This window comes from Trematomus bernacchii, unplaced genomic scaffold, assembly GCF_902827165.1.
Source record: "Trematomus bernacchii unplaced genomic scaffold, fTreBer1.1, whole genome shotgun sequence".
Taxonomy (NCBI): Eukaryota; Metazoa; Chordata; class Actinopteri; order Perciformes; family Nototheniidae; genus Trematomus; species Trematomus bernacchii.
Genome location: NW_022987648.1, coordinates 16,875,373 through 16,897,575, shown reverse-complemented (window position 1 = coordinate 16,897,575; position 22,203 = coordinate 16,875,373). Strand labels below are relative to the sequence as shown.

Below are 22,203 nucleotides of genomic sequence, written 5' to 3'. Positions count from 1 at the left end.
TAGCTTAAAATATGACACTTGGGGGGAATGGACCTACCTGTGCATGACGTCAAGCTGCATACCCCACGTTTTGTGTGCATGTGTGCACGTTTATCAATAATGAATGAATGACGTGTGTGTATGTGAACTATAGACCAAACACCCATCTCTCTGAGGAGCCTTGATGACGCAGCTGCAGGTCGATGCCACTGTCAGAGCTTCTTCAGATTCTACGTTATTTCCGCAGTCGTGCGGTCGATATGCTACTACGCTGTGGGTCCTCCTCCCCATCCTCACGCCCCTCCTTTTCACTGGGAAGAATTCTTTTTTTTTTAACCATTCACTTATAGTTTTCCGTCACATTGGCTATTGGGGTGCAATGTGAGCAGTCGACAAAATGATGGGGATTTAAAAAGTGGGGACCAAAGCTAAAGGGACTCCGCATATTTCTCTCTGCATCACCTCCGCTGCTGGGAGGCTTCAGAGGATCATGCAACACCTCAAACCATGGCGAGCTCTGCTCCTTCTAACCGTGCTGTGCCACCCCGGAACCTCCGATAGATACGGTAAGATGATGGAGATGGAGATAATGCAGATAATGGCACGGTCCTTTTCAGAAAATCACTGTCATGTCATATAATATCCCCACAGGTGCATGGTGTTTTTAAGTAATGACATCACGGTGGTCTCATAGGCTACTACTCTAGGATACTTTATCCCCTGTGGCATCGTTCTAAGTGTCCTGTAATATTTCTGTAGCTTTTTCGTGTATTTATACCAAAATGAAGTGCATGATTTACCAAAGAGTCGTTGGCTATGTGTGTAAATGGGGAGTCTGATAATATGATTAAACTGAGGAGGATCAGAGATCAAGGATGCAAAGAGTGTAAGGGAGGACAAAACTGATTCCAGTAAATGTTCTTTTTTTTCTTTACAGCCTTGGAACATTTTAGAAAATATTGATCAATGTCATGCCACCATCTCATGCTTTTATTACTTTTCAAAAAGTAGATGGAGAATTAGGTTTAAAACACAAAATAATTAACAAAATCTATCTGTCACTTTTTTTTTCTCTCATCAATCACTGAAGACAGTTTAAAACCAACATATATAGTATGTTTAGGATACATTGTAATTTAAGTATTGGGTTTTAGTAATGAAATGTAATTGTTTCCTACATTGTGTTTACTGATGGATGAACAGCATCGCCCTTACATTTTACCCTCAGCAGGAGAAAGAGCAGGGACAGCAGCCGGCAGCTGTTAATGTTATTATTCTTCACAATGGGAGCAGGAGCAGTTTCAGCTTGACTGATTCATATTGATTATTGCTTAAGAAAGAGTATAATTTCATAATTTTTCTTTTCTTGTAGATTGATGCAATAAACTGGAATAATGTATTATTGATACATTGATGCAACAAGTGGATTGTTACACCAGCTAAACAGTACTGCTCCCATAGACAGTTCTATTGCTTTCTGACTGTCTCGCAGGTATAGGGGAATATTTGTGAAATATTAATTGTTTTCAGTGAGAATTTCTGACTTTTAGAAAGGCCAAATATTAGTTTCTCTCCCGCATGTTTTCTCTGGCAAAAACAAGTGAGGAGTTTTTTTTGTTTATTCCCTTCCACATTGTGCTTTTATCCTATATACATTTGAGGAATACATTGCATTTTTTATTAATTTGTCTTTAATTTTTAGTATTAATATCTTTCATCCAAATGTGGTACATTCAACACTGTGTAGTGATTGCATTTATAATAGAGTTCCAAGGCAGCTAACGGGAATGTCAAGGGTACCATAATGTATGCAATTAATCAAAACATAGCTTTCAATCCATAAAAACAGACTTGAACATACAATAATGGTGCAATACTGGACCCTCTGTGCTGTTTGCCATTAGAAATCCTACATCATTGATTGATTGAAAATCTAAGAAATTATAATGGTTTATTTTTTCCAAGCTAACAATAAACAATGGAGAGCTCAATGGGAAGCCATTCTGCAAGGGCCTGAGATCTCAGCACCATGGAGAGAAACCATCAGTCACTGTTGCTTCCCTCTTTCTCCACTCATCCAACGCCTCCTTGCTTCCACTTCTGCTCTTTCACACAAGCATCTATCCATCTGTTCATCTGATTAGCCATCCATCCATACAACCGATTGTCCGTCCCCACACACGCATTAGGAGGTTTCTGTTAGAGCTGACATTTTCTTAAGGGCGGATGTCCTGTTGCTATGAAAAACACTGTATAATCAGTCAGTCTTCCACTGAAATATTCTTACAAACTTAGGAGATCAATTGGATCATTTGTTAACAGGATAGGGTTCACATTTCTTTATTTTATTGAATAAAAACATTGATTTAATGTTGCGACCTTCATGTTACTTTTTTATCAAAATTGCAATTAGAAAAATCAGCGGGTTCAGTACACTAAAATGCGAACAAGAAATGGAAACTAATTGTAATACCCAGAAAAGAACAACAAGTAATAGGTTGAAAAATGTTTCCCATTGGTTTAAGATTGTTGGTTGTCTTTTCTTGGACAGCCAATTAGTTCTAATGACCAAGATTGGCATTTACATGCAATATATTGTCAACATTGTGGTTCCTTTATGTTTGTGTCAGTCCCTCTGCGAGCCCCTGTCTGCTACAATTACTCAGATAGTTAATTATTTCAGATAATTTCATGTTTCATACCTAACCCTGCCACAGTTTGTATAGCCGGGGTCCCTCGTATAATGGGCATGTTGTTTTGCTCCAGTGTTCTTATCTTTAAGAAGCTTTAAGATACAAATACTTCCACATGAAGTGAAATGAGGAATTCTAGAAATGACTTTCCATTAGTCGTCAAATATAGCCTCATGGATTGAAAGTGAAGACCTTGACAAGGCATCAAAGAAACACAATACTCGCTTGTACTGTGTGTGAGAAGTGTGTATTTGCGTGTGTGTTTCTATGCAAAGAAAGTACAGGTGAGTCACTCAAACCGCTGTGAGTCACTCTTTTTAGAGGATAGAGGTTGAGGTGTCTGTTTGTGTTAACCAGCTTCTCATCGGCCAATTGTTGCATTTAATGGGATAATAAATTGGGATACATCTGTCATTTCCTCCATACACTTAGATTTCTTACTATTTATTGGAGTATTTGTGTTTTTTGGAAAATAAAGGTGATTTCCCCAAAATGTTAGCCGTGACGTTAAAAGGAGTAAACAGAGACAGAATAACCCATGCATATTCTGCCGTATTACGCTCCTATCTATCGTCAGCCACCTGCTCCTTCCCACACTGCTGAACCCTCCAAGGTGTTACTCACCACCCTAAAATCAAAATGTGTGAAACAGCTAAAAATAAAATGCACAGTAAGTATGAAACTACTACTGACAACACTGTTCAATTACAATCCTAATCAGCATAACAATATAGCCCAAAACAAATCGTGTCCCTATTTCAAATGAGTAGGTGAACGTTTGATCTTCATGCTTATTAAATATATTTGTAAAACCACTGATGGCTGTTCAACCTGTGGATATATGTGGATGTTGTCTGTGCAGGACCAACATTTGTATTTCAATTTTTGCCCAATGTTAAAGGCTTATTACAGGGGCTTTTAAAATGTCCTTATGAAGTCTCCATAAGTGAAGTGTCTTTGAAACTGATTATATTGAGTAAACCAGGGTTAATCTGACATTGACTGTGTTCTCATTTCAACCTTTTAAATATGAGGTAAAGCTGTGGTTGCCATGGATATTGCTTTGAGAGATTTTGACTCTGAGTACCTATTAGCTCTCTCTTTGTCATTCTACCTTAGGTTGCCTGTTTGAGAGGAAACTGTGCACAAGGGACCAGTTCTGCTCTGATGGTGAGTGACACACACACACACACACACACACACACACACACACACACACACACACACACACACACTAAATCAAAAAAAAATCTCTCTCTTGAACTCAAACATTAAACTTAAAAGACAGCCTACTTTTTGATCCTTTATATAAGTCTTTCACATATTAAATTATTAACCATGCTGCCAGACACACACACACACACACACACACACACACACACACACACACACACACACACACACACACACACACACACACACACACACACACACACACACACACACTGCTAAATCAAATATCGTATGTGAATATATCTGTCAAGGATTCTTCCCTCTCCCAGCCTCGTTTGTCTATCTCTCACCGTCACCTGCCCCTTTCCCTTTCCTCGTTTTTATCTAAGCCCCTCCCCTGCTCGATTGTCTCCATAGCAACACTGACATCATTGTGAGGTCGACACCCCCACAGTTGTTGTGGCAATACAGTGATGAGTCACTGACGCACACTTACGCACTTCTCTGTGGAAATTGCACTTACGCACACGAACAGCCATTGGACTGAATACTAAATGGTTCAGTGCTCCTGCAGCTCAGCAGCAGACGCAGGGATGTATTTACGGACATCTGTGGGTCTGAGAGAAAAATAAGGACATCTCAAAGGATTTGTGTATGATGAACCCTCTGTCTCTACCTGACTCTGTATCTCTTTAAGAGCATACAATGCAAGATAAGCTGTAAACAATCTGTTACCAACACATACTAATTGATCTAATTCTTTAGCAGCGTCCCTGTAGATACATACAGGTCTACCTGTCACTAACACTTAAGCAGACACTGTGTCGAGTTGAGATAAGGAGGACAAAGCGGTGTTGTAGAGCATGACACAAATAGCCGCAACAGAATAATCAATGCAACATATTAATGCTTTTTGGTTTTTTCATTAACTTACTATAAGCAATGGCATCTTATTCAAATAATGTAAACCTCCTTCCTTTCTTTAGTACTGGCACAAATATGTCTATGTGTTCAAAGACGGTATAGTGTCCTTATGCAAATATGGAACTGCCAAATTCATCAGTGTAAACAGGCTACACATGAATAATTGTACTTTTTCTTTTCAAAGCAGCCCGCTTCATTTCACAAGACAGCTATTTGCCGTTTATGTTTCTTTTTCTTTTCTTTTCAGAAGCAATTTCAGCATTAATTGAATTACAATATATAAATCCAACTGCTTCCTCACTCGCAGGTTCTTTTTAAGCAGGCTGGTCTACTCACGTGTGGAATTGGAGTGTCAATAACAATTTTTGTCTGTTAGTATTTAGTTATGTAGAGACTGATCCGGTGCACAGGGCATCTAGCTCCTGCTGAGTGTGCCTTCTAGTTTAGCTTAGAAATCAAAGCATCATAATCAAAACTGAAAGTTATAATTAAAATCCATCCATAACTGACAGGGAGGCAAACTCATTATATGGCATCCTGGCAACGGTGCATCCACACTTTTCCTTTCAAGAATAATTAAACAGGTGTCTTGGAGTTAAAGGCCTATTATGCATTGCTGCCTGTCGCTATAGGAAAAATGAACTGCTTTTTTAGATGCTCTCAGCAGTTGTTTACTTTGTTTGTGAGAGGACGTGTGGCTGGCACCTATCTTGGCTCTATGCCACACAGATAATACGTTTGTAAGGTTGCTATACATTTGGTAGAAGGAGTGGAGTGTGCACTTTTGGACACAAAGCTCTATCTTCCGCTGTTCTCACCCCCTCGTAAAGACAGTCAGAGGTAAAGGTGTGTGTTGTTCACCTGCTTCGGGTTCTGTGTAGGGTCATGATTATACATGGACCAAGGTTTATGTTGTTGTTGCAGGCAACCCCCCGTTATACCTGTCGTAAAACAGGAAAAGGTTATACATTGACCTTATCATTAGAGTTTTGTGTGCATAGGCCCGCTCCCAGAAATGGCTTGGCAACTGACAAGGTCTGTAATAACTACCCAGCTGCAGCTCATGCACATTTTATTAGGGTGCTCCCACAAGCCCTGAGATCAGCAGTGCTGTTGGTGTCGTCAACATAAATAGGTTACAACCGAAAAAGTAAACATCATAAATAAACAATGTTCTTTATGTCCCTATATTGTCTGCCATTACTTTACTGTTAATACACATACTTTTCTCGATGGGGCTTACTCAACCTCGATTTCATTCAATTATGGTTTATAGTTTGAGCCGAATATTGCATTCCTCTCACATGTAACAGAGACCCCCTGTTCAGTGCTGAACACTAGTGTATATCCCCTTCACAAAAGTGATATCCACAGAAATAACCCCAGCTCCAGAAATAGTCCCAATCCAATCAAACTGTGCCGTTTGCTCCATTCATCTTCCATTCCTCCTCCTCATGTTCCTCTTCTCTCTGTCATGAGCCAGTTCCCCGTCAGGAATAAGAGCTATCGTATTTCTACCCTCCCAGTGCAATTCATTGCCTGGATATAATGTCATATCACATCATCAACAATGACTGTTTGTCATTTGATTTATGGGGTTTGAAATATGTACACGTTTTTATCTGTATATCTTGTCAGACTGTCAAGGATCAACTTGGTTCCAACACAATGCAAAGATATTAACCTTATTTCACAACTGAAATGAGTTATCGCAGCAAAACCGAAACAATGTAAAGATATATTTCTCCTTACTCTCTAATACATCAAATGGCAGAAAATAGGCTGTACACAATACTCCTATTATCTGCTCAGTTTAGCAATTCACAGTTTCATTGTGGCAGGTTGGGATGTGTGAGATTTAGCCAGTGTGGTGACTCATCGTTGCGCCAGATAATACGTAGCCTGCTCTGCTTTGTCTCATCGCAGTTTGACAATCTTTTTTTCCAGAAATTCCTTTATTTATTTACTCACTGAGATTTCGTATTTAAAAGACATTTGAGATTCGCACTCACTGTTTGACATTTACTTGGGGTCCTTTCTATCTAATGCTGAATAATTACACTGAGTTTGTCAGGAGTAATCCATACGAACTGCTTGAATTTCCTCATCCCTGCCTTTTTTATTGTGTATAATCAGATGTATGTTTAGAAGGGATTAACCATCTAAATCATACACCTCAGATCCATGAATAATTGTTTCTGCTTTAAGAGTGTATGCATGTAATTGTGTGGGCTAAGGTTGACATAAATTGGCACATTCCTTCATGTATACATGTTCAAATATGGATACATTCATGATCGTATAATGAGGAGATTTCAGAGACAATAATACTGTGCAAATGCTATCATCATTTATGTTGATGGGCTGCCATCACGTTATTAACTGTTTCAAATGAACATTTCTAAAGCACACGCACTGACAGTGGCAGAACCTCATCAAAAGCAGTGACAGACAGTATAAGTGTGTAGGCTGCACTTTAAAACTATGACTCACTGCTGTGGGCTGTGGGCATAAGTATTGCCGGTCACTTTAGAAAATACTGTAGTGTACCTTTAGGGCAATTTCACTGAAATATTTTAGGGAAACTGTACAGTTTAAGCTAAAATCCAATATGTTAAATTATTTAATTAATAATAAACACTTGTTAACAGAGACTGTATTTCCTATAGGCATTTGACATACTGTAGATACAACTAATAACATTAACAATTGTTTTATGTTATCCAGTAGTTAAAGGAACAATACGGAATTCATCCATCATTAGTATTGTTTTTTACACCTGTGCTTTTCCTCCTTGTTGTCTGTAAACTGTGTTGGATTCTAACATTTTAAAAACAAAATCACTACATACTTAACAGGCAAAAATAAGGGCTTAAATTGGTTTATGTGTGTGCTTCTTCATTCCAGACGGGCTGTTCGGTCAGTGCCTCAGCTCTAGGCAGGACCTGGTCCAGTACCAGGTTACAGTTCCTGTTCTGAAGAGGATGCAGGAAGTCCTAAAACAGCTCATGGTAAAAGGTGAGATCACCCATGAACATTTTCTCTTGCATTTTTTGACAGGGCAAAATTGTGGGTAATTTAGACCAATGTTTATGAGAATTAGGGTGCATTGTTGATCGGCCATATTTGAATTTCAGTCTGCTATCAGTCTATCTCTTGTTTTGGAAATCTTAGACCTAGTCAATACTCAGGAGATATACAATCAGAATGATCAATCAATAAAATGGTGGAAACAGAGTTGTCTTTCTGGATCTTTATTTGAAGCTTCAAATAAGGCACAGGTCTTACGGAGTACAGAGTATTCTGAAAGAGTGCGCACAGAGAGAGAATTGCGCATAGGTTTTATATCATCTTTGTCAGTCCACAGTTCAACAATAACTCGTGACCTGTCACTCTGGGGAGGCTGGATGGGCAGATAAGCTAAAGCCCACATTCCAGAGGAACAGAAGCCACATATGGGCAATGTAGTAAATCAGGAACTTAGTAAAACAGGAACTGGGTAAAGACAGATGGAAGTGTTGAAACTTTAACCCCCAATGTGTTAAAGCCAGGTGAAATGAGGACAGCAGGAAGTCATAGAGAGGTCAAAACAGATATAAACAAGGAATGAGGAATTCATTGCAAGACAGGGGAAACAAACACAGGAACTCGTTTGAGACACTTCTTCACTTTTGCTTACGACCCTGTTTCACCCCCAGACATCCTTAAGGCTAGTTATATGTTGAACAGAGGGCATGGATTAAAATACCTCCTCATGGGACAACTGCATAGCATTTTACCATATTAGGTAACACGTAAAGTTAGTTTGCACATCATATAAAGTTTACACTACATATAGAGTTTGCCATTACATATAAAGTTTATAAGTATACACTGTTATAAAGTTTTCCACTACACTCTCTACTAAGAAGCCAATACAAAAAGACTGTTAAACAAGCCCGAGACTCTAAAATAGTGAGGCTGTATTTTGATACAGCTGTGCTTTGATTGCATGCTAACATGCACTGCAAAAAGTAAACGTTGATTTGAATTAAATGTAATATGTCAACAGGTTCCACATTATTATATTAGATTAGTTGAAAGCAATAGTATTAAGATGAACCTATTGGTTTTGTATTTAAATGTTAAACTAACCTAATAAAATGATGTGAAATCTGTTGACATAATACATTTAATTAAGGTCAACATTTCAAATGGTTTTGAGTGTGCTCCAAATGAAAATGCTAAAATGTTGATGTTAAACAGGCTTAATGTTTACCATTGTTAGCATTTAAATGTATCATGTCATTATTCCGGCACTAAACACAAAATCGTGCAGCAGTTTTAGGCTTACAGTGTACTGGAAGACATTTGTTAATTTCACAGGCACTTCAACACATTCTTAGAAAACAGTATCGATTTCAGGGAATCTTTATCTCTTTCTCCTCCACTCCACCACGGCCTTGCACTCTCGCTCTCAGTTTCTTTAATTGCTGTGTGTTTGTGTGTTTTTTTGCAGGTTTTTCCTGGCAAGATGACATCACCCAGTATATTTTATCAAAGGAGCTGAAGAGAGTTCCCCATACAACCCATACCTCCAAGCCAAAGTCCTCTTCGTCCTCTTCTGTTTCGTCTCAGTAAGTGCCCACCATTTACATATTAAGATATTAAAGGTGACCTATCATGCAAAATGCACTTTTGTACGTCTTTTATACATGAATATGTGTCCCCGGTGTGTCAGGGAACTCACCAAGTGTCAGAAAACACAACCCTCTCTCTTTTCCTCCATACCCAAATCTCAAAAAACGGGGCTGCAACGGAACTGATTCAGATTTGAAAGTCAGAAACGGGGTGCTCCGCCTATATGGGCAACTCTCCACCTATCAGGGGAATGGGGGGTTGGGCCACGGCCACGGCCATTGCCGCTCGAAAGCGCCGGAGACGCTGTAGTACATATGCCAAGCCTGTAAGTGGCGCTGTAGTCTGCCACAAAAGCAGCGAAGAAGACTTCTCACAGAATCAGCCCTTGCAAAAACAGGGCTGGAAAAGAGCAAATAGAGCGAAATGAGGCATGGCTAAAATGCATGATCTGTTTGGTATTTTGAAAAAAAAACTTCACAGACATGTTTTATATAGGTATGGCCCTACAATATATTATTCAAATATAGCATGATAGGTCCACTTTAAGGTAGAAATGTACATTTTACACACAACAAATATGATATAGGATGAACTCAGGGCAATGTATTTCCCTCTGGCCCTACCTTTTATCCTTCCCTCCTTTCAACCTATTCCATTCCTCTTTTCATTTCTCTCTGGGTTGCCAGGTCCAAACAGAACACCCCCCACCCCCACAGTTCTAAGTCTGGGTCTGCACCTCCTGGTGGCAACTATTTGGACTACATGATTGTTGAGCCTCCTCAAACCCCTCTACGTATGCAGACAGCCTCCATGGACCCATACACATACCACCAGGTACAGCTACACATCATAAAGGTCCAACAGCAGGTTTCACAGATCACAGATACGTTCCAAACTTAAATGAAAAAGTACATCACAATCTAGAAAAAAAAACATTGAAGATCATCCTAGAACAATGTAATTGCGGTTATTAGAACACTTGTATTAAAGATTATTGCTAATAAACGAGAGAACACAGAAATACATATAAAGAATATAAAAAAGTTATAATCTTAAAATTCCCACTCATGCCTGCCCACCGTAGTAAATCATTGGATACTTCTCTTGATTGCAGCATAGATATCAAGACGAAGTGGAGAGATCCCTCATAGGAGCAGGAAATGGTTATGGCCGTCCCTCTTCAAGGTCCCAGGCCAATCAGAGAGAGCGAGAGCGTGACAGGCAGCTGCTACAGGAAGCCTTTTCTCTCTACATGGCGTCTGCACAGCCCTCTTATCGCCACAGAGGGGCCGCTGCCATAGCTCCTGCAGGTAAACAGGATTTTCTATTTTCTGAAATAAAACACTTGGCTAAAAAGCTGTTTAAGAACAATAAAAACATTAAATTACATATTTTCCTGGACAACAAACTGTCATTTAGAGTCTATTTGTTGAACAGTAAGAAACTTTAAACCTTCACGATTCATTTTACCATCATAACCTACTGTATGATGCTTTGAGCAGCTATACCTTATTATGAGGACTTGGAGATGCCAGTGGACTATGTAGAAGACTACACCCTAGAGGAGAGACTTGGTACTGCTGGAAGACAGCAACCGCTGCAGAACAAAAAGGTTCCTCAGGACATCAGCACTCAGTCTGGAACCAATGGTGAGGAAAAAGGAAACATAATTTAACTTAAATTGAATTGACATGATGTGTCACAGAATGTCTTGTAAGACAAATATATAGAAAGTAGCCAAGTGGTTCGTACATACACAGTGTATGTGTGTGGAACATCCATTTGATTTTCTAAATTGTACAGTGTAAAGATATTGCTAATTTTGCTATCATGCTGTAGATGGCCTTCTTCAGAGGATGTCAGGGGTCTTGCAGAGGTACGGAGTGGACCCCAGAGAGCTCAGTCAGGAGCAGCTCTACAAGCTAGCCCTCATTCTGCAGCTGATGCAAGCCAAAGAGAAAACAGGTAGTCTTTCAATTAGTTCAAATTGACAAACAGTCATACCGAGTCCCTTATCGCTTCCTATACTCTTAACACACGTGGGTTAATAGAGTTGCAATATTGAGCTTTAGCATCTAAATCTGTACATATGTAGGAGTAGATGGTATGAGTAAAAAGCTACTGAAATTGTGTTATATTTTACTGTTTAAAAACACCAGTTTGTCTGTCTTAACACAGAACCAATGGAGAAAGACCTCCTCGCCCTCAAGGAGGTAAGTCAGCCTCAATTCAGTAGCATTCACAAAAAGCTATCAAACTTTTTCTTTGTTCACTAACAGGTTTCTATCATTCCCTCTTAGATGCAGCTGTTAAAAACAGACAGTGTGGCCCAGAAGCCGGCAAAGCCTGTCCCTGTCCCTGTCCCTGGTCCCCCCGAGGCCCCTCCTGCGCCCTCCTCTGCTTCAGTTTCAGTTACATCACCAGCCAAGAGCGTCCACCGGCCCCCTTCTACCTCCCAGCGCCCCCAGGCCGCTCCTGCTGAAGCTGGAAAAGACTTGAAGGAGCAAGGGGTGCCACTGGTGGAGGGTACAGGAGCCAAGGAGCAGTATGGGTACATCGTCACCAACCAAAGGTAAGCTTTCATTAAAATTCAGCTCTTATTTCTATAACAAATAATCGGATTAAATCACGCTACTTCCTGTTGAGCCAATAATTATCGTCAGCCAAGATGTAATTCATTCTAAGTGCAAACGGTGTAATGCTACAGGCTGATATTGAAGTGGCAATAGCTAACACCATTAAAGATCACCTATTATGCAAAATCCACTTTTTCATGTATTTTATACATAAACATGTGTCCCCCCCCCCCCTTTTTGCCCTTATCCATTTAAATAAAAACCTGTCTGAAAATGAGCTGATCAGATTTTGGCCACTTTATGATGTCATAACGATGTTTTGGCTTGTGTAACCATTAGCCAATAACCGAATCTCCTCCTAGAGCACCATTTTGTTCTTTTTAACCAAATAAAATCTCTCAGAGGGGCGTGGGGAGTGGCTCCTTATTTTCATCTAAAGTCACAGACACAGAATCAGCACTTTTGAAACAGGGCTGAAACAGAGGGGATTATGGGATGCTACAATGATCTGTTTGGTATTTGGAGCCAAACACTTCAGAGACATGTTTTGAATATATCTGAGACCTATAATATATTGATGAAAAACAGTATAATAGGGGACCTTTAAGGGTCATGTACTGCCAAGAGCAGCGAATAGGACATTTAATAAATTATGTTTTAAAGAAGCTTCATCATGTTTTTCAATCCTAGTCCTCTGAGTTTGTATGATGGCTTCAAGCTGTTGGAGCTACTGGCTGATAAGATACACCTGTCAACCAACAGCTTCATCAACATCAGGTAACACCCCTGTAAAGTGTGTATCTGTGTGTGAGAGTAGTACAATTGTATTATTTTACTCGTAACAATAAGCATCCAACATGTGTGTCCCTGTTGTTTTATATTGACAGTGTGGTCGGCTCTGCTCTGACGTTTCGTATCCGCCAGAATGAACACAACATGACGGCTGCAGAGGTGGCTGCTAAAGCTGGTGAGGCTCAAAAACACACACAAACGAATAGAATAGGGAGGGATGAAACCCTCTTTAATGGTCACACATGCAGAGCACACAGCACACACAGTGAAATTTGGCCTCTGCTTTTAACCCATCCTAGTACCAGGAGTCTAGTACTAGGAGCAGTGGGCAGCTATTGTACAGCGCCCGGGGAGCAATGGGAGTGGGGGGGAAGGGGGGTGTCCAGTGCCTTGCTCAAGGGCACCACGGCAGGGCAGGAGGTGAACTGGGACCTCTCCAAGTAGAAGTCCACACTCCATATTTAGGTCTGGTCGGGGACTTGAACCAGCGACCCTACGGCTCCCAGTCCAAGCCCCTACTGACTGAGCCACTGCCGGACATAGTGAATACTATGTAGGCTTATTTTGGTGTTGCTTTCATAGTTTTGCCTAAAATAATAATAAGTCAAAGTCAACTTTATTGTCAATCTTTCAGTTTGTGTGTAGAGACAGAGAGATCGAAATACCGTTTCCCACAATCCCGAATACAAAAATACAAATATGTATACAAATATGTATATCCTATACACAATCAACAGACACATTTATACATATGCACACATTAAGATAAAAGCATAACAATCAATATATACAAAATAACAGTCACTTCAATATCTTTGGGAATGTACATTAGTGCAAGATTGACATAATTTCACCTAACTTGCAATTTTGTGACACAAATACAAAACTGTTGGTTGTTTTTTCACCCCAACAGTATCTGAAAAGAACTTCCTGGAGTCTGAAACAGGCCTGAAGATTAAACAGACCGGTGTAGGAGAGGTATGTGATACACACAAACACACATAAACTTAAAGGGACATATCCTCAGTAACCCCTGCTTTCAGTAACACATGAAGCAGTTGTCAAGGCAACAGAGATATAATCACTTCTCTGCTATCCATACCATCTCATTTACATCTAATAATTGATGGACCCTATCTCGGCAGATGATCAGACTTGCCAGTGTCAGTTTAGACTCCCGACAGACCACCAGCTAATGGATCTACCTCACTCTATTAATGGCTGTCTTTTGTAGCTGCGGACGGCTTGATTCTGTTTCCCAGAGATGTTAAGTCATTTGCATCAGGTCATGTTGCTGGTAGCCTACTATAAAATGGCTGCTTGTAACATGGTTTAGAAACACAATTGGGTGAGTTAGTGTTGAGAACACCCAGTACAAATCGGACACAACGCTGAAGGATATGGTGGATTTTCAAATGAGTAAATATGTATTACCTCTCGGTGAGAACATTTTGATTAGTTCAATAATACTGTATTTCCCTTACACTATTACACTGCTTTGGTAAAGATTTGGAAAGGTCACTTGTCATCCCGAAAAAAAGGTTATACAACAACTGCTACATCAGGATTAGCTTAATCATCAAAACCATTATTATTTCAAATGACTTTACTACCACAAGCAATGTACTGTTCTATTCTGCAGCACATTCAGTTTTCCATCCACCATCACATTGTGCTGTAATATTGTGTGTGGGTGTTTGTCTGTGAGTGTATGCCCCTCTGAGTGTGGGCCACCTGGAGGGCAAGTGGCCAGAACAAATCAGCAAGTCTGCACCTCATAACCATCACTGCATTGTTGCCATGGTGCTTCACTTCCTAATCCAACCCCCTATTGTGACTCCCGGATCCCAGGTGCTATGGCAACAGTCACTGGTGTCATCAACCTCATTACTCACAGAAATAGATTGATTTCAGATCTCTGAATCATTGCCTTCATCTCTTACTTTGTTGGATTGATAAGAAAATGCCAATTTAGCATAACTACCAACTTAAAAAACAATTGAATTCTAGGCTGATGAGATATTGCGATTGTCCTGCATATGCATTAATGGTATATGCTGGCTATACGTGTTAACTCATCCATTATTTAAATTAAAATGAAAGCATGATATGTATACTGATTTAAGTATTAGACTCACACTCATCAACGAAGAAAGAGCGGGGGTGATTTTTTTCAGGAGACGTTTTATTTTGCTTTGAATTCTGCTGTGGCGGCATGATGAAAACCGTTTTGAAAGATAAAAGAGGAGATGAAGAAGAGGTGGAATGACACACTGCTGTCTGTTTAACGACTCCCTGGTTCATATTACCTTGACTTCTCAGACCTCTGTCTCTACAGTAAATGTCAACATCAAACTCACTGAGCACACCTTGCTGTCATGTGAAATGAGTGACCTTTAATTCCAGTGGCAGGGGCAGAATCCCAGAGGTAGCTTATCTGAGATCGACTACTCATAAAAGGCAAATGTGTGTGTCAACAAATCGAGATAGCACTTTGGTGAATGTGTTTTCAAAGCTGGCTATAGCTCACACAATGCTCTTTATGATGTGTTTTTCCTAGAGGATAGATGCACGGGGTCTCCCTCAGGTAACCAAGGTTTCCCAGGGCTCCAGCGGCACAGTCATCACCCTTGTTTCCATGGCAGTCGTCGGAGGCGTGCTGGTATTGGCTATGGCTGTAGCTTGTTTCAGGCACCACGCTCAACAAGTGGCCAATGGCAAGCTTGGACTGGGGCCAGAGGGAGGAGCAGAAACACACTTTGACTACCAGGTAAGAACATTCACCACTGTGGGAAAGGCCTTTTTATATCGTTTGTTCCAGCATTTCATGGAAAAATGGAAGAAACCATATAATGTATGGTCAAAAGGGCGGTTATTGAAAGCATTTAGGCTACATTGAAAAACATGTCTCCAAGATCAGGCAATTATTTGATAACTGGACTTAAACTCCCACTGTACATTTTACATTTATATTCAATTTAATATTGAATAATCAATTTCTTGCACAATAATATCCTGCATTATATTTGTTACTGGAAATGTGTATTCCCACATGTATATTTTCCACATCCACGTATATATATATATATATTTTGTACTTTTTAATGCTATTTTATTTATTTTTCATCTATCTATCTATCTAATTACAAACAAATAGTTGCCCTGGTATGAATTAACAACCTTTTTTTTTTTTTACTGTTCTACCACTTCCTCTCCCTACCTTCCTCCCAGGAGCTATGTCGGCAGCACATGGCGTCCAAATCCTCCTTGTCCCGCCAGGAATGTATGGCCGGAGTGAGTGGCGGCCTGGCGGGCTCTGCCATTGGCACAGGTGCGGGGGGGCGGAGGGGTACGGACACTTCCCGCGTCAGCAGCGTTTCCTCTCAGTTCAGTGACGGTCCCCAACACAGCCCGTCCTCCACCCACAGCTCCACCCCGTCCTGGAGCGAAGAGCCGGCCCAGTCCAACATGGACATCTCTACTGGTCACATGATACTGGTGAGTGAATCAGAGTGGACAGAGGTGGGAAGTAGTGGAGTACAAATACTTCGTTACTGTACTTAAAGCTCACCTATTATGCAAAATCCACTTTTTCATGTCTTTTTTACATAAATATGTGTCCCCTCTGTGTAAAGAGATTCTGAAAGTTTCAGGAAGAAAGACCCCCTCTCATTTTGTCTGAAAATGAGCTGATCAGATTTTGCCCACTTTATGATGTCATAAAGTTTTTTTGGATTGTGTAACCATTAGCCAATCACCAATCAAGGTAACCCCGCCAACCTTATCACCTGAATCTCCTCCTAGAGCACCATTGTGTTCTTTTTAACAAAATATTTCTCAGAGGGGTGTTGGGAACCTTATTTTCATCTAAAGTAACAGACACAGAATCAGCATTTTTTAAACAGGGCTGAAACAGAGGGGTTTATGGGATGCTACAATGCATGATCTGTTTGGTATTTGGAGCCAAACACTTCAGAGACATGTTTTGTATATAACTGAGAACTATTATATATTGATGAAAAAGAGTATAATAGGGGACCTTTAAGTACATTTTTCTGGTATCAGTATTTTACTCCACTACTACTTTTTACTTTTAACTTCTTACATTTTTAACACAAATACCTGTACTTTCTACTTCTTACATTTTCAAAACAGGTTTGTTACTTTAGTTTTAATCTGTGTTTAGTGGCGTGATCATTATTATTTAGAGTCATTGCGTGCCTATTGATTTGAACACGATCCGTGTATCCATCATTTCCTGGTCTTCTCTAAACAAGAGGGACCAATGAGAACTTTGTAATTTTGCTGTTGTTCAGCATCGAAACATTAATTAGCTAACAATGACATTATTGTTCTATTAATATAAAGGGAGGTCAGTTACTCTATAAAACAGCTGGTAGTTATGGGTACTTTTTACTTAAGTACATTTCGAAGCCCATACTTCTTTACTTTTACTTGAGTAAAGAATTTTAGTCAGAGTATTTTTAAACACGTATCTGTACTTCTACTTGAGTAAAGAATGTGTGTACTTTTGCCATCTCTGAGAGTGGAAATGTTCTTCCTGTAGCAAAAAAATCTTCTTTTTCCTTTGCTGTTCAAAACCTCCTACACATTATTCCCCTTTCATCTCTCCGGCAGGCTTATATGGAGGATCACCTGCGTAATAAGGACCGTCTCCAGAGGGAGTGGGAGGCTTTGTGCTCATACCAGGCCGACCCCTGTTCAGTGGCTGTAGCTCAAGCTCCGAGCAACATGGACAAAAACAGACACGCTGAATCCATCCCCTGTGAGTTCATCAATGTGTCACTCTTTTTATTTCCTGTCTTTCTCTGTGATGCTGCTGCTAGATCAATCATAGATCACCCTGCTGAAAAGTGATTAATTCAGTGACTCATTCTTGACAAGTTTTCTTTTACAGATGATCACACTCGGGTGAAGTTGAAGACTGAAGTAAACTCCAATAAACAAGACTACATCAACGCCAACCTCATTGTAAGAAGCCCTGAAACAATCTAAAGCATTTACAGTATCTGCTGATATTTATAATGTATGGTTTGTAACCCCAATAAACTATGTCATAGTTAAAACTTAATACATAGTCTTTGATTATCATTTCTAATGTACTCGACCTATGTTTATATTGGAACTGAAGTTACACTGTTGTTCATTGTAGTGAATTTAGCATAAAATGAAGTCTTTGTTACAACAGAAAATGTAGCTTTTTGGATGTGTCGTACAGTTTGATTCTGTTTTTCAACCTGCAATGCCAAAGCCTGTCCCTCTATCAGCATCGGACACTAAAACCTAATTCAAGTGTAATCTGTCAAATCCAATCCCTGCTCAAGAAGCCAAGGAAACATTTTGAAGCGTTAGAATCCTCAGAAAGAAAAACCTTTCAAATCTCTTCTCTCTTCCTTTTTTTCTTTAACCCATAGTTTGACCATGACCCTCGCCAGCCATCTTACATCGCCACACAGGGACCAATGGCTCACACTGTCGCTGATTTCTGGCAGGTCGGTTTGAATCCTTCCCAAGTTATTTTCCTGTCTTACTCCCAAGTTAGAGGATGTACTTGCTGCTCACTGACAAATTGAAATAATGTAGGCCATTGGACCATGTAGTCCATCTGCAGGGAACATCTGTGCCTTGTACTCACATTGTGTTTACATCCCTTTGTGTGTGTGTATGGTCTCTCCAACCGGCAGATGGTGTGGGAGAACGGCTGCACAGTGATAGTGATGATGACGGCTCTGGTGGAAGACGGAGAGAAACAGTGCGAGCGGTACTGGCCTGATGAGGGCTCATCACTCTACCACATCTACGAGGTTCATTTCCTGTCGCAACTCACTATGTTCACATTCACATTTAGCTTGGTGTGGTTTAATAATGCTCTTCTGGTAATAAGCATTCAGTGTAGTAGGAATAATCCCTGCATTAGACCTGTTGTCATAATAGTTTTATTTAACGTATATGTTAAGAGGCTAATGATAACTGTAAATAATATCTATTAAAGATTTTAAAGAAATAAGTCACATGTATGAAATAAACTACACATTTGAATGTGATCATTTCGACTTCAGTAAAACATTTGAATTTGGCAATTCCTCCATCTTGAATTGTGTGAATTCCCCTTAGAGAGGTTACTTACGGAATTGTTTAATCACGTTTGTATTTACAACAGGCCTTTTCTCTTTAACACATGTATGTTTTCCTAGTGTCGACTTTGGTTTAAATGTATCATCCGTTATCTCACATTTTCTTTACCCTCTTAAATTAAAGTCCATTTCTCCTCTGCGTCTGTCCTTCCTTCCTGTCTCTCTTCCCCCGTATACCTTTGTATTCATCAGGTGAACTTGGTGTCTGAGCACATCTGGTGTAAGGACTTCCTGGTGCGTAGCTTTTACCTGAAGAACGTCCAGACGCAGGAGACCAGAACCTTGACGCAGTTTCACCTGCTGAGCTGGCCCGCTGACGGCATCCCCACCTCCACAAGACCACTGTTAGACTTCCGTCGGTAAGAAATCAACTATCCCACATGTGCCCTTGAAGTGCCTCAAGAGTCAAACCTTCTCAATAATTAAACAGCAAGTGGAGCCAACAGGTGGCAAGGATGCAGTGTGTGGAATAATAATGCATTGTCTTACTGGTACCCTAACACATCAGCGAGTTTGGCTCTTCCTCATCACATTCTTCTTCTTTTATCTGCATGGTGTGTTTCATATCCTATGCATCACATCAGCTCTCTCTCTCTCCCTCTTTCCCAGTGTGCAGGTTGATAGGTTTGTATTTTAACACCTACCAGTGTCATTTTTGTGGTTTGCAGCTAGTACTCTGGCTCCAGTTGCATAGTCACAAAAATGAGCATTGGCAGGTGTGACTGGCTACTGCAAGAGGGACAGTGCATCTGTGGCTTCCTCTTCACCTATTCCTTCCTGTTTTACCATGCCACTCTCTGTCGTCCACCACCTCATGCCATTTTATATGTATTCCTGTCCTTACATCATTTTCTTTCATTCTTGATTTGAATGTTTTTGTCTGTCAGTTACCTCTCATGCTTTATTCTTACTACTTGGTCACATTCTGTTTACCTCTCAGAACCAACAATGTCTGAATCTGCAAAAGAGACATTAACAGCTGCATGTTGTGATGACTGACAAGGCATTTATGTATATTCATTGCATATGTGAATATGTTTATTTGCGATTAAAAAGTTGACTATGAATCATTTATATTAATGCCCTTTATATGTTCTCTTTTCCGTCTCTGCTGTCCCTTGTTCCTGTTTTTCAGGAAGGTGAATAAATGCTACAGAGGTCGTTCCTGCCCAATCATCGTTCACTGCGGGTAAAAGAATACATCTGATGACTGTCAGGTTTCTGTGAAAGACCCGGATTTGCAGAATCATAAATATTACTAATTAGGAAATTGTGTGTTTGGAGCAGAAAGCAGATTGAGGTAAAACATTATGGGGAATTACAACGCAGTGCATTTCCTTTTTTCTCTCTGTCACTCTCACAGCGATGGCACTAGCCGCACTGGCGCGTACATCCTCATTGACATGGTGCTGAACCGCATGGCCAAGGGTGAGTCACACACACACACACGCACGCACGCACGCACGCACGCACGCACGCACGCACGCACGCACACACACACACACACACACACACACACACACACACACACACACACACACACACACACACACACACACACACACACACACACACACACACACACACACACACACACACACACATACATTTTGGGTTTAAGGGTGAAATTATGTCAGGTTTTGCTAACAGCAGCTCAGTATGTACACTGGTGAGGTCGTTATAAACACAATGCATTTAAAATGTAATGTTCCACACTATGATATGGATGCATGTATGTTTTTTTTAATATTGTTTCATAAACTTGCCTTGTTAGCTAGAGAAAAACACTTTTTTGTTTAATTTTGTTTGGTTCATAAATGCATAACCAAATCATTTCTGTTATCTTCACCACACTAAAGGTTTATTTGAGTGTTTCAGAATAATACCATGATGCATAATAGGGTTCCTTTTCTATTGAAGAGTGTTGGCTTCTGTATTACAAAACAGTGAGTAACCCTCAAAACTGTGGTACTAATGTTTTGACCCTTCCTGTCTTTGTTGTTAGGAGTGAAGGAGATTGACATCGCAGCCGCACTGGAGCACATCAGAGACCAGAGACCTGGATTAGTCCGCACCAAGGTACCATATATCTGTGTGTGTTGTCCCTCTTTTAGCACTTATATGGTAGAGGTCCACAATTCAACTTCTTTTCCATATCTCTCATTCTGATCAGGACCAGTTTGAGTTTGCGCTGACAGCAGTAGCAGAGGAGGTGAATGCCATCTTGAAAGCCCTGCCACAGTGAGCTGAAGGCGCAGTGAGGACATCCATGGACACAAAAAGAAATACTCATAAGGACACACTCGTACGACCCAGCCATGTTTGTCTGGCCATCACTGTATATTAGAATTTGCTCCACCACACCTGGAGCTCTTACAGCTCATGTCTTCAGCATGCAGTATTTGACCATCAACTCATTTGCTGGGTTTTTAAAACTTTCTGGAATTTCATAAATGATTTCTTGCAAGATGTAAAATATGGCCAAGAGATTAAATGTTAATCATGATCTTTGCTCTCTGGAGATTCTACCTAATAAGACACCAATTAAGCCAGCCAATGACAATGACGAGGAATAAAAAATACGTGCTAATATACTGTGCGCTGACAGGATAGAAAACACTTCTGATGATGGTTTCAAAAACATAATATATGTGTGACACTGTTTACCGATCTGACTCCATCTCGGCCTAATCCACCCTCTTACTGGGACATGATTACCTCAAATGATCTATCAACATTAACAGATGATTTCCAACCATCACGAATGGTTTGTTTTGCCGTTGTGTTGAACATTACAATTTCCTTGGACTATTGTTAAAATAATGTTGAATCCCTTTACAAAGTATCCATCCGGCTAAAAGGTTTCAATGGTTTTTAAATCTCTAAGTGTGTTGTTACGTGTCCACCAGAATACTGTGTGCTACTGTGTGTTGATTCCAAGCAGGTTTTTTATTTGTGAAGCTTGTCTTTGCCATGGCAACATGATTGTTTGCTTTAAACTCTGGTCTCCTTCGATGATGTACCTTCCAAGTCCACCAAAGTAACTCTGGGTTCTTCATCGTCTTACTCTGTGTTCGACCTTGTGATTTATGTAAATAATTCATCCTGATGATTGTGTTTATTCATGTAGCAGACGGACAGAAAATATCTATAAAAAATGTATTTTGACTTGAATAAATTTGTGATGTGACGCAGCAAAAAACTAAAATCAAAGGGAAAGGCTTTCTTTGCTCACTTTGACAACCAGCGTTTTTAAGTGGTTGTGTTTTTGTTTCATACAAAAAAAACGAT

The 22,203-nt window shown here is 40.1% G+C and overlaps 1 protein-coding gene across 2 annotated transcripts; it reads left to right on the top strand.

Annotated features, from left to right (window-relative positions):
• Window positions 1–262: 262 nt before the first annotated feature.
• On the top strand, window positions 263–22,086 carry ptprna (protein tyrosine phosphatase receptor type Na). 2 transcript variants are annotated; one of them, XM_034134421.1, is made up of 24 exons: window positions 263–545; window positions 3,792–3,842; window positions 7,677–7,787; window positions 9,268–9,385; window positions 10,076–10,223; window positions 10,504–10,699; window positions 10,892–11,038; window positions 11,229–11,354; window positions 11,568–11,602; window positions 11,690–11,961; window positions 12,656–12,742; window positions 12,853–12,932; window positions 13,671–13,735; window positions 15,318–15,527; window positions 15,992–16,255; window positions 17,396–17,543; window positions 17,676–17,749; window positions 18,193–18,270; window positions 18,463–18,582; window positions 19,105–19,271; window positions 20,048–20,101; window positions 20,276–20,340; window positions 20,918–20,991; window positions 21,086–22,086. In XM_034134421.1, the coding sequence occupies exons 1-24, from the start codon at window positions 470–472 to the stop codon at window positions 21,155–21,157; spliced, it is 2,838 nt and encodes a 945-aa protein (XP_033990312.1). In that variant the 5' UTR covers window positions 263–469; the 3' UTR covers window positions 21,158–22,086. The 2 variants fall into 2 exon arrangements, with proteins under 2 accessions (XP_033990312.1, XP_033990311.1); XM_034134420.1 differs by having other exon boundaries at window positions 15,989–16,255.
• The last annotated feature ends 117 nt before the right edge of the window (window positions 22,087–22,203 follow it).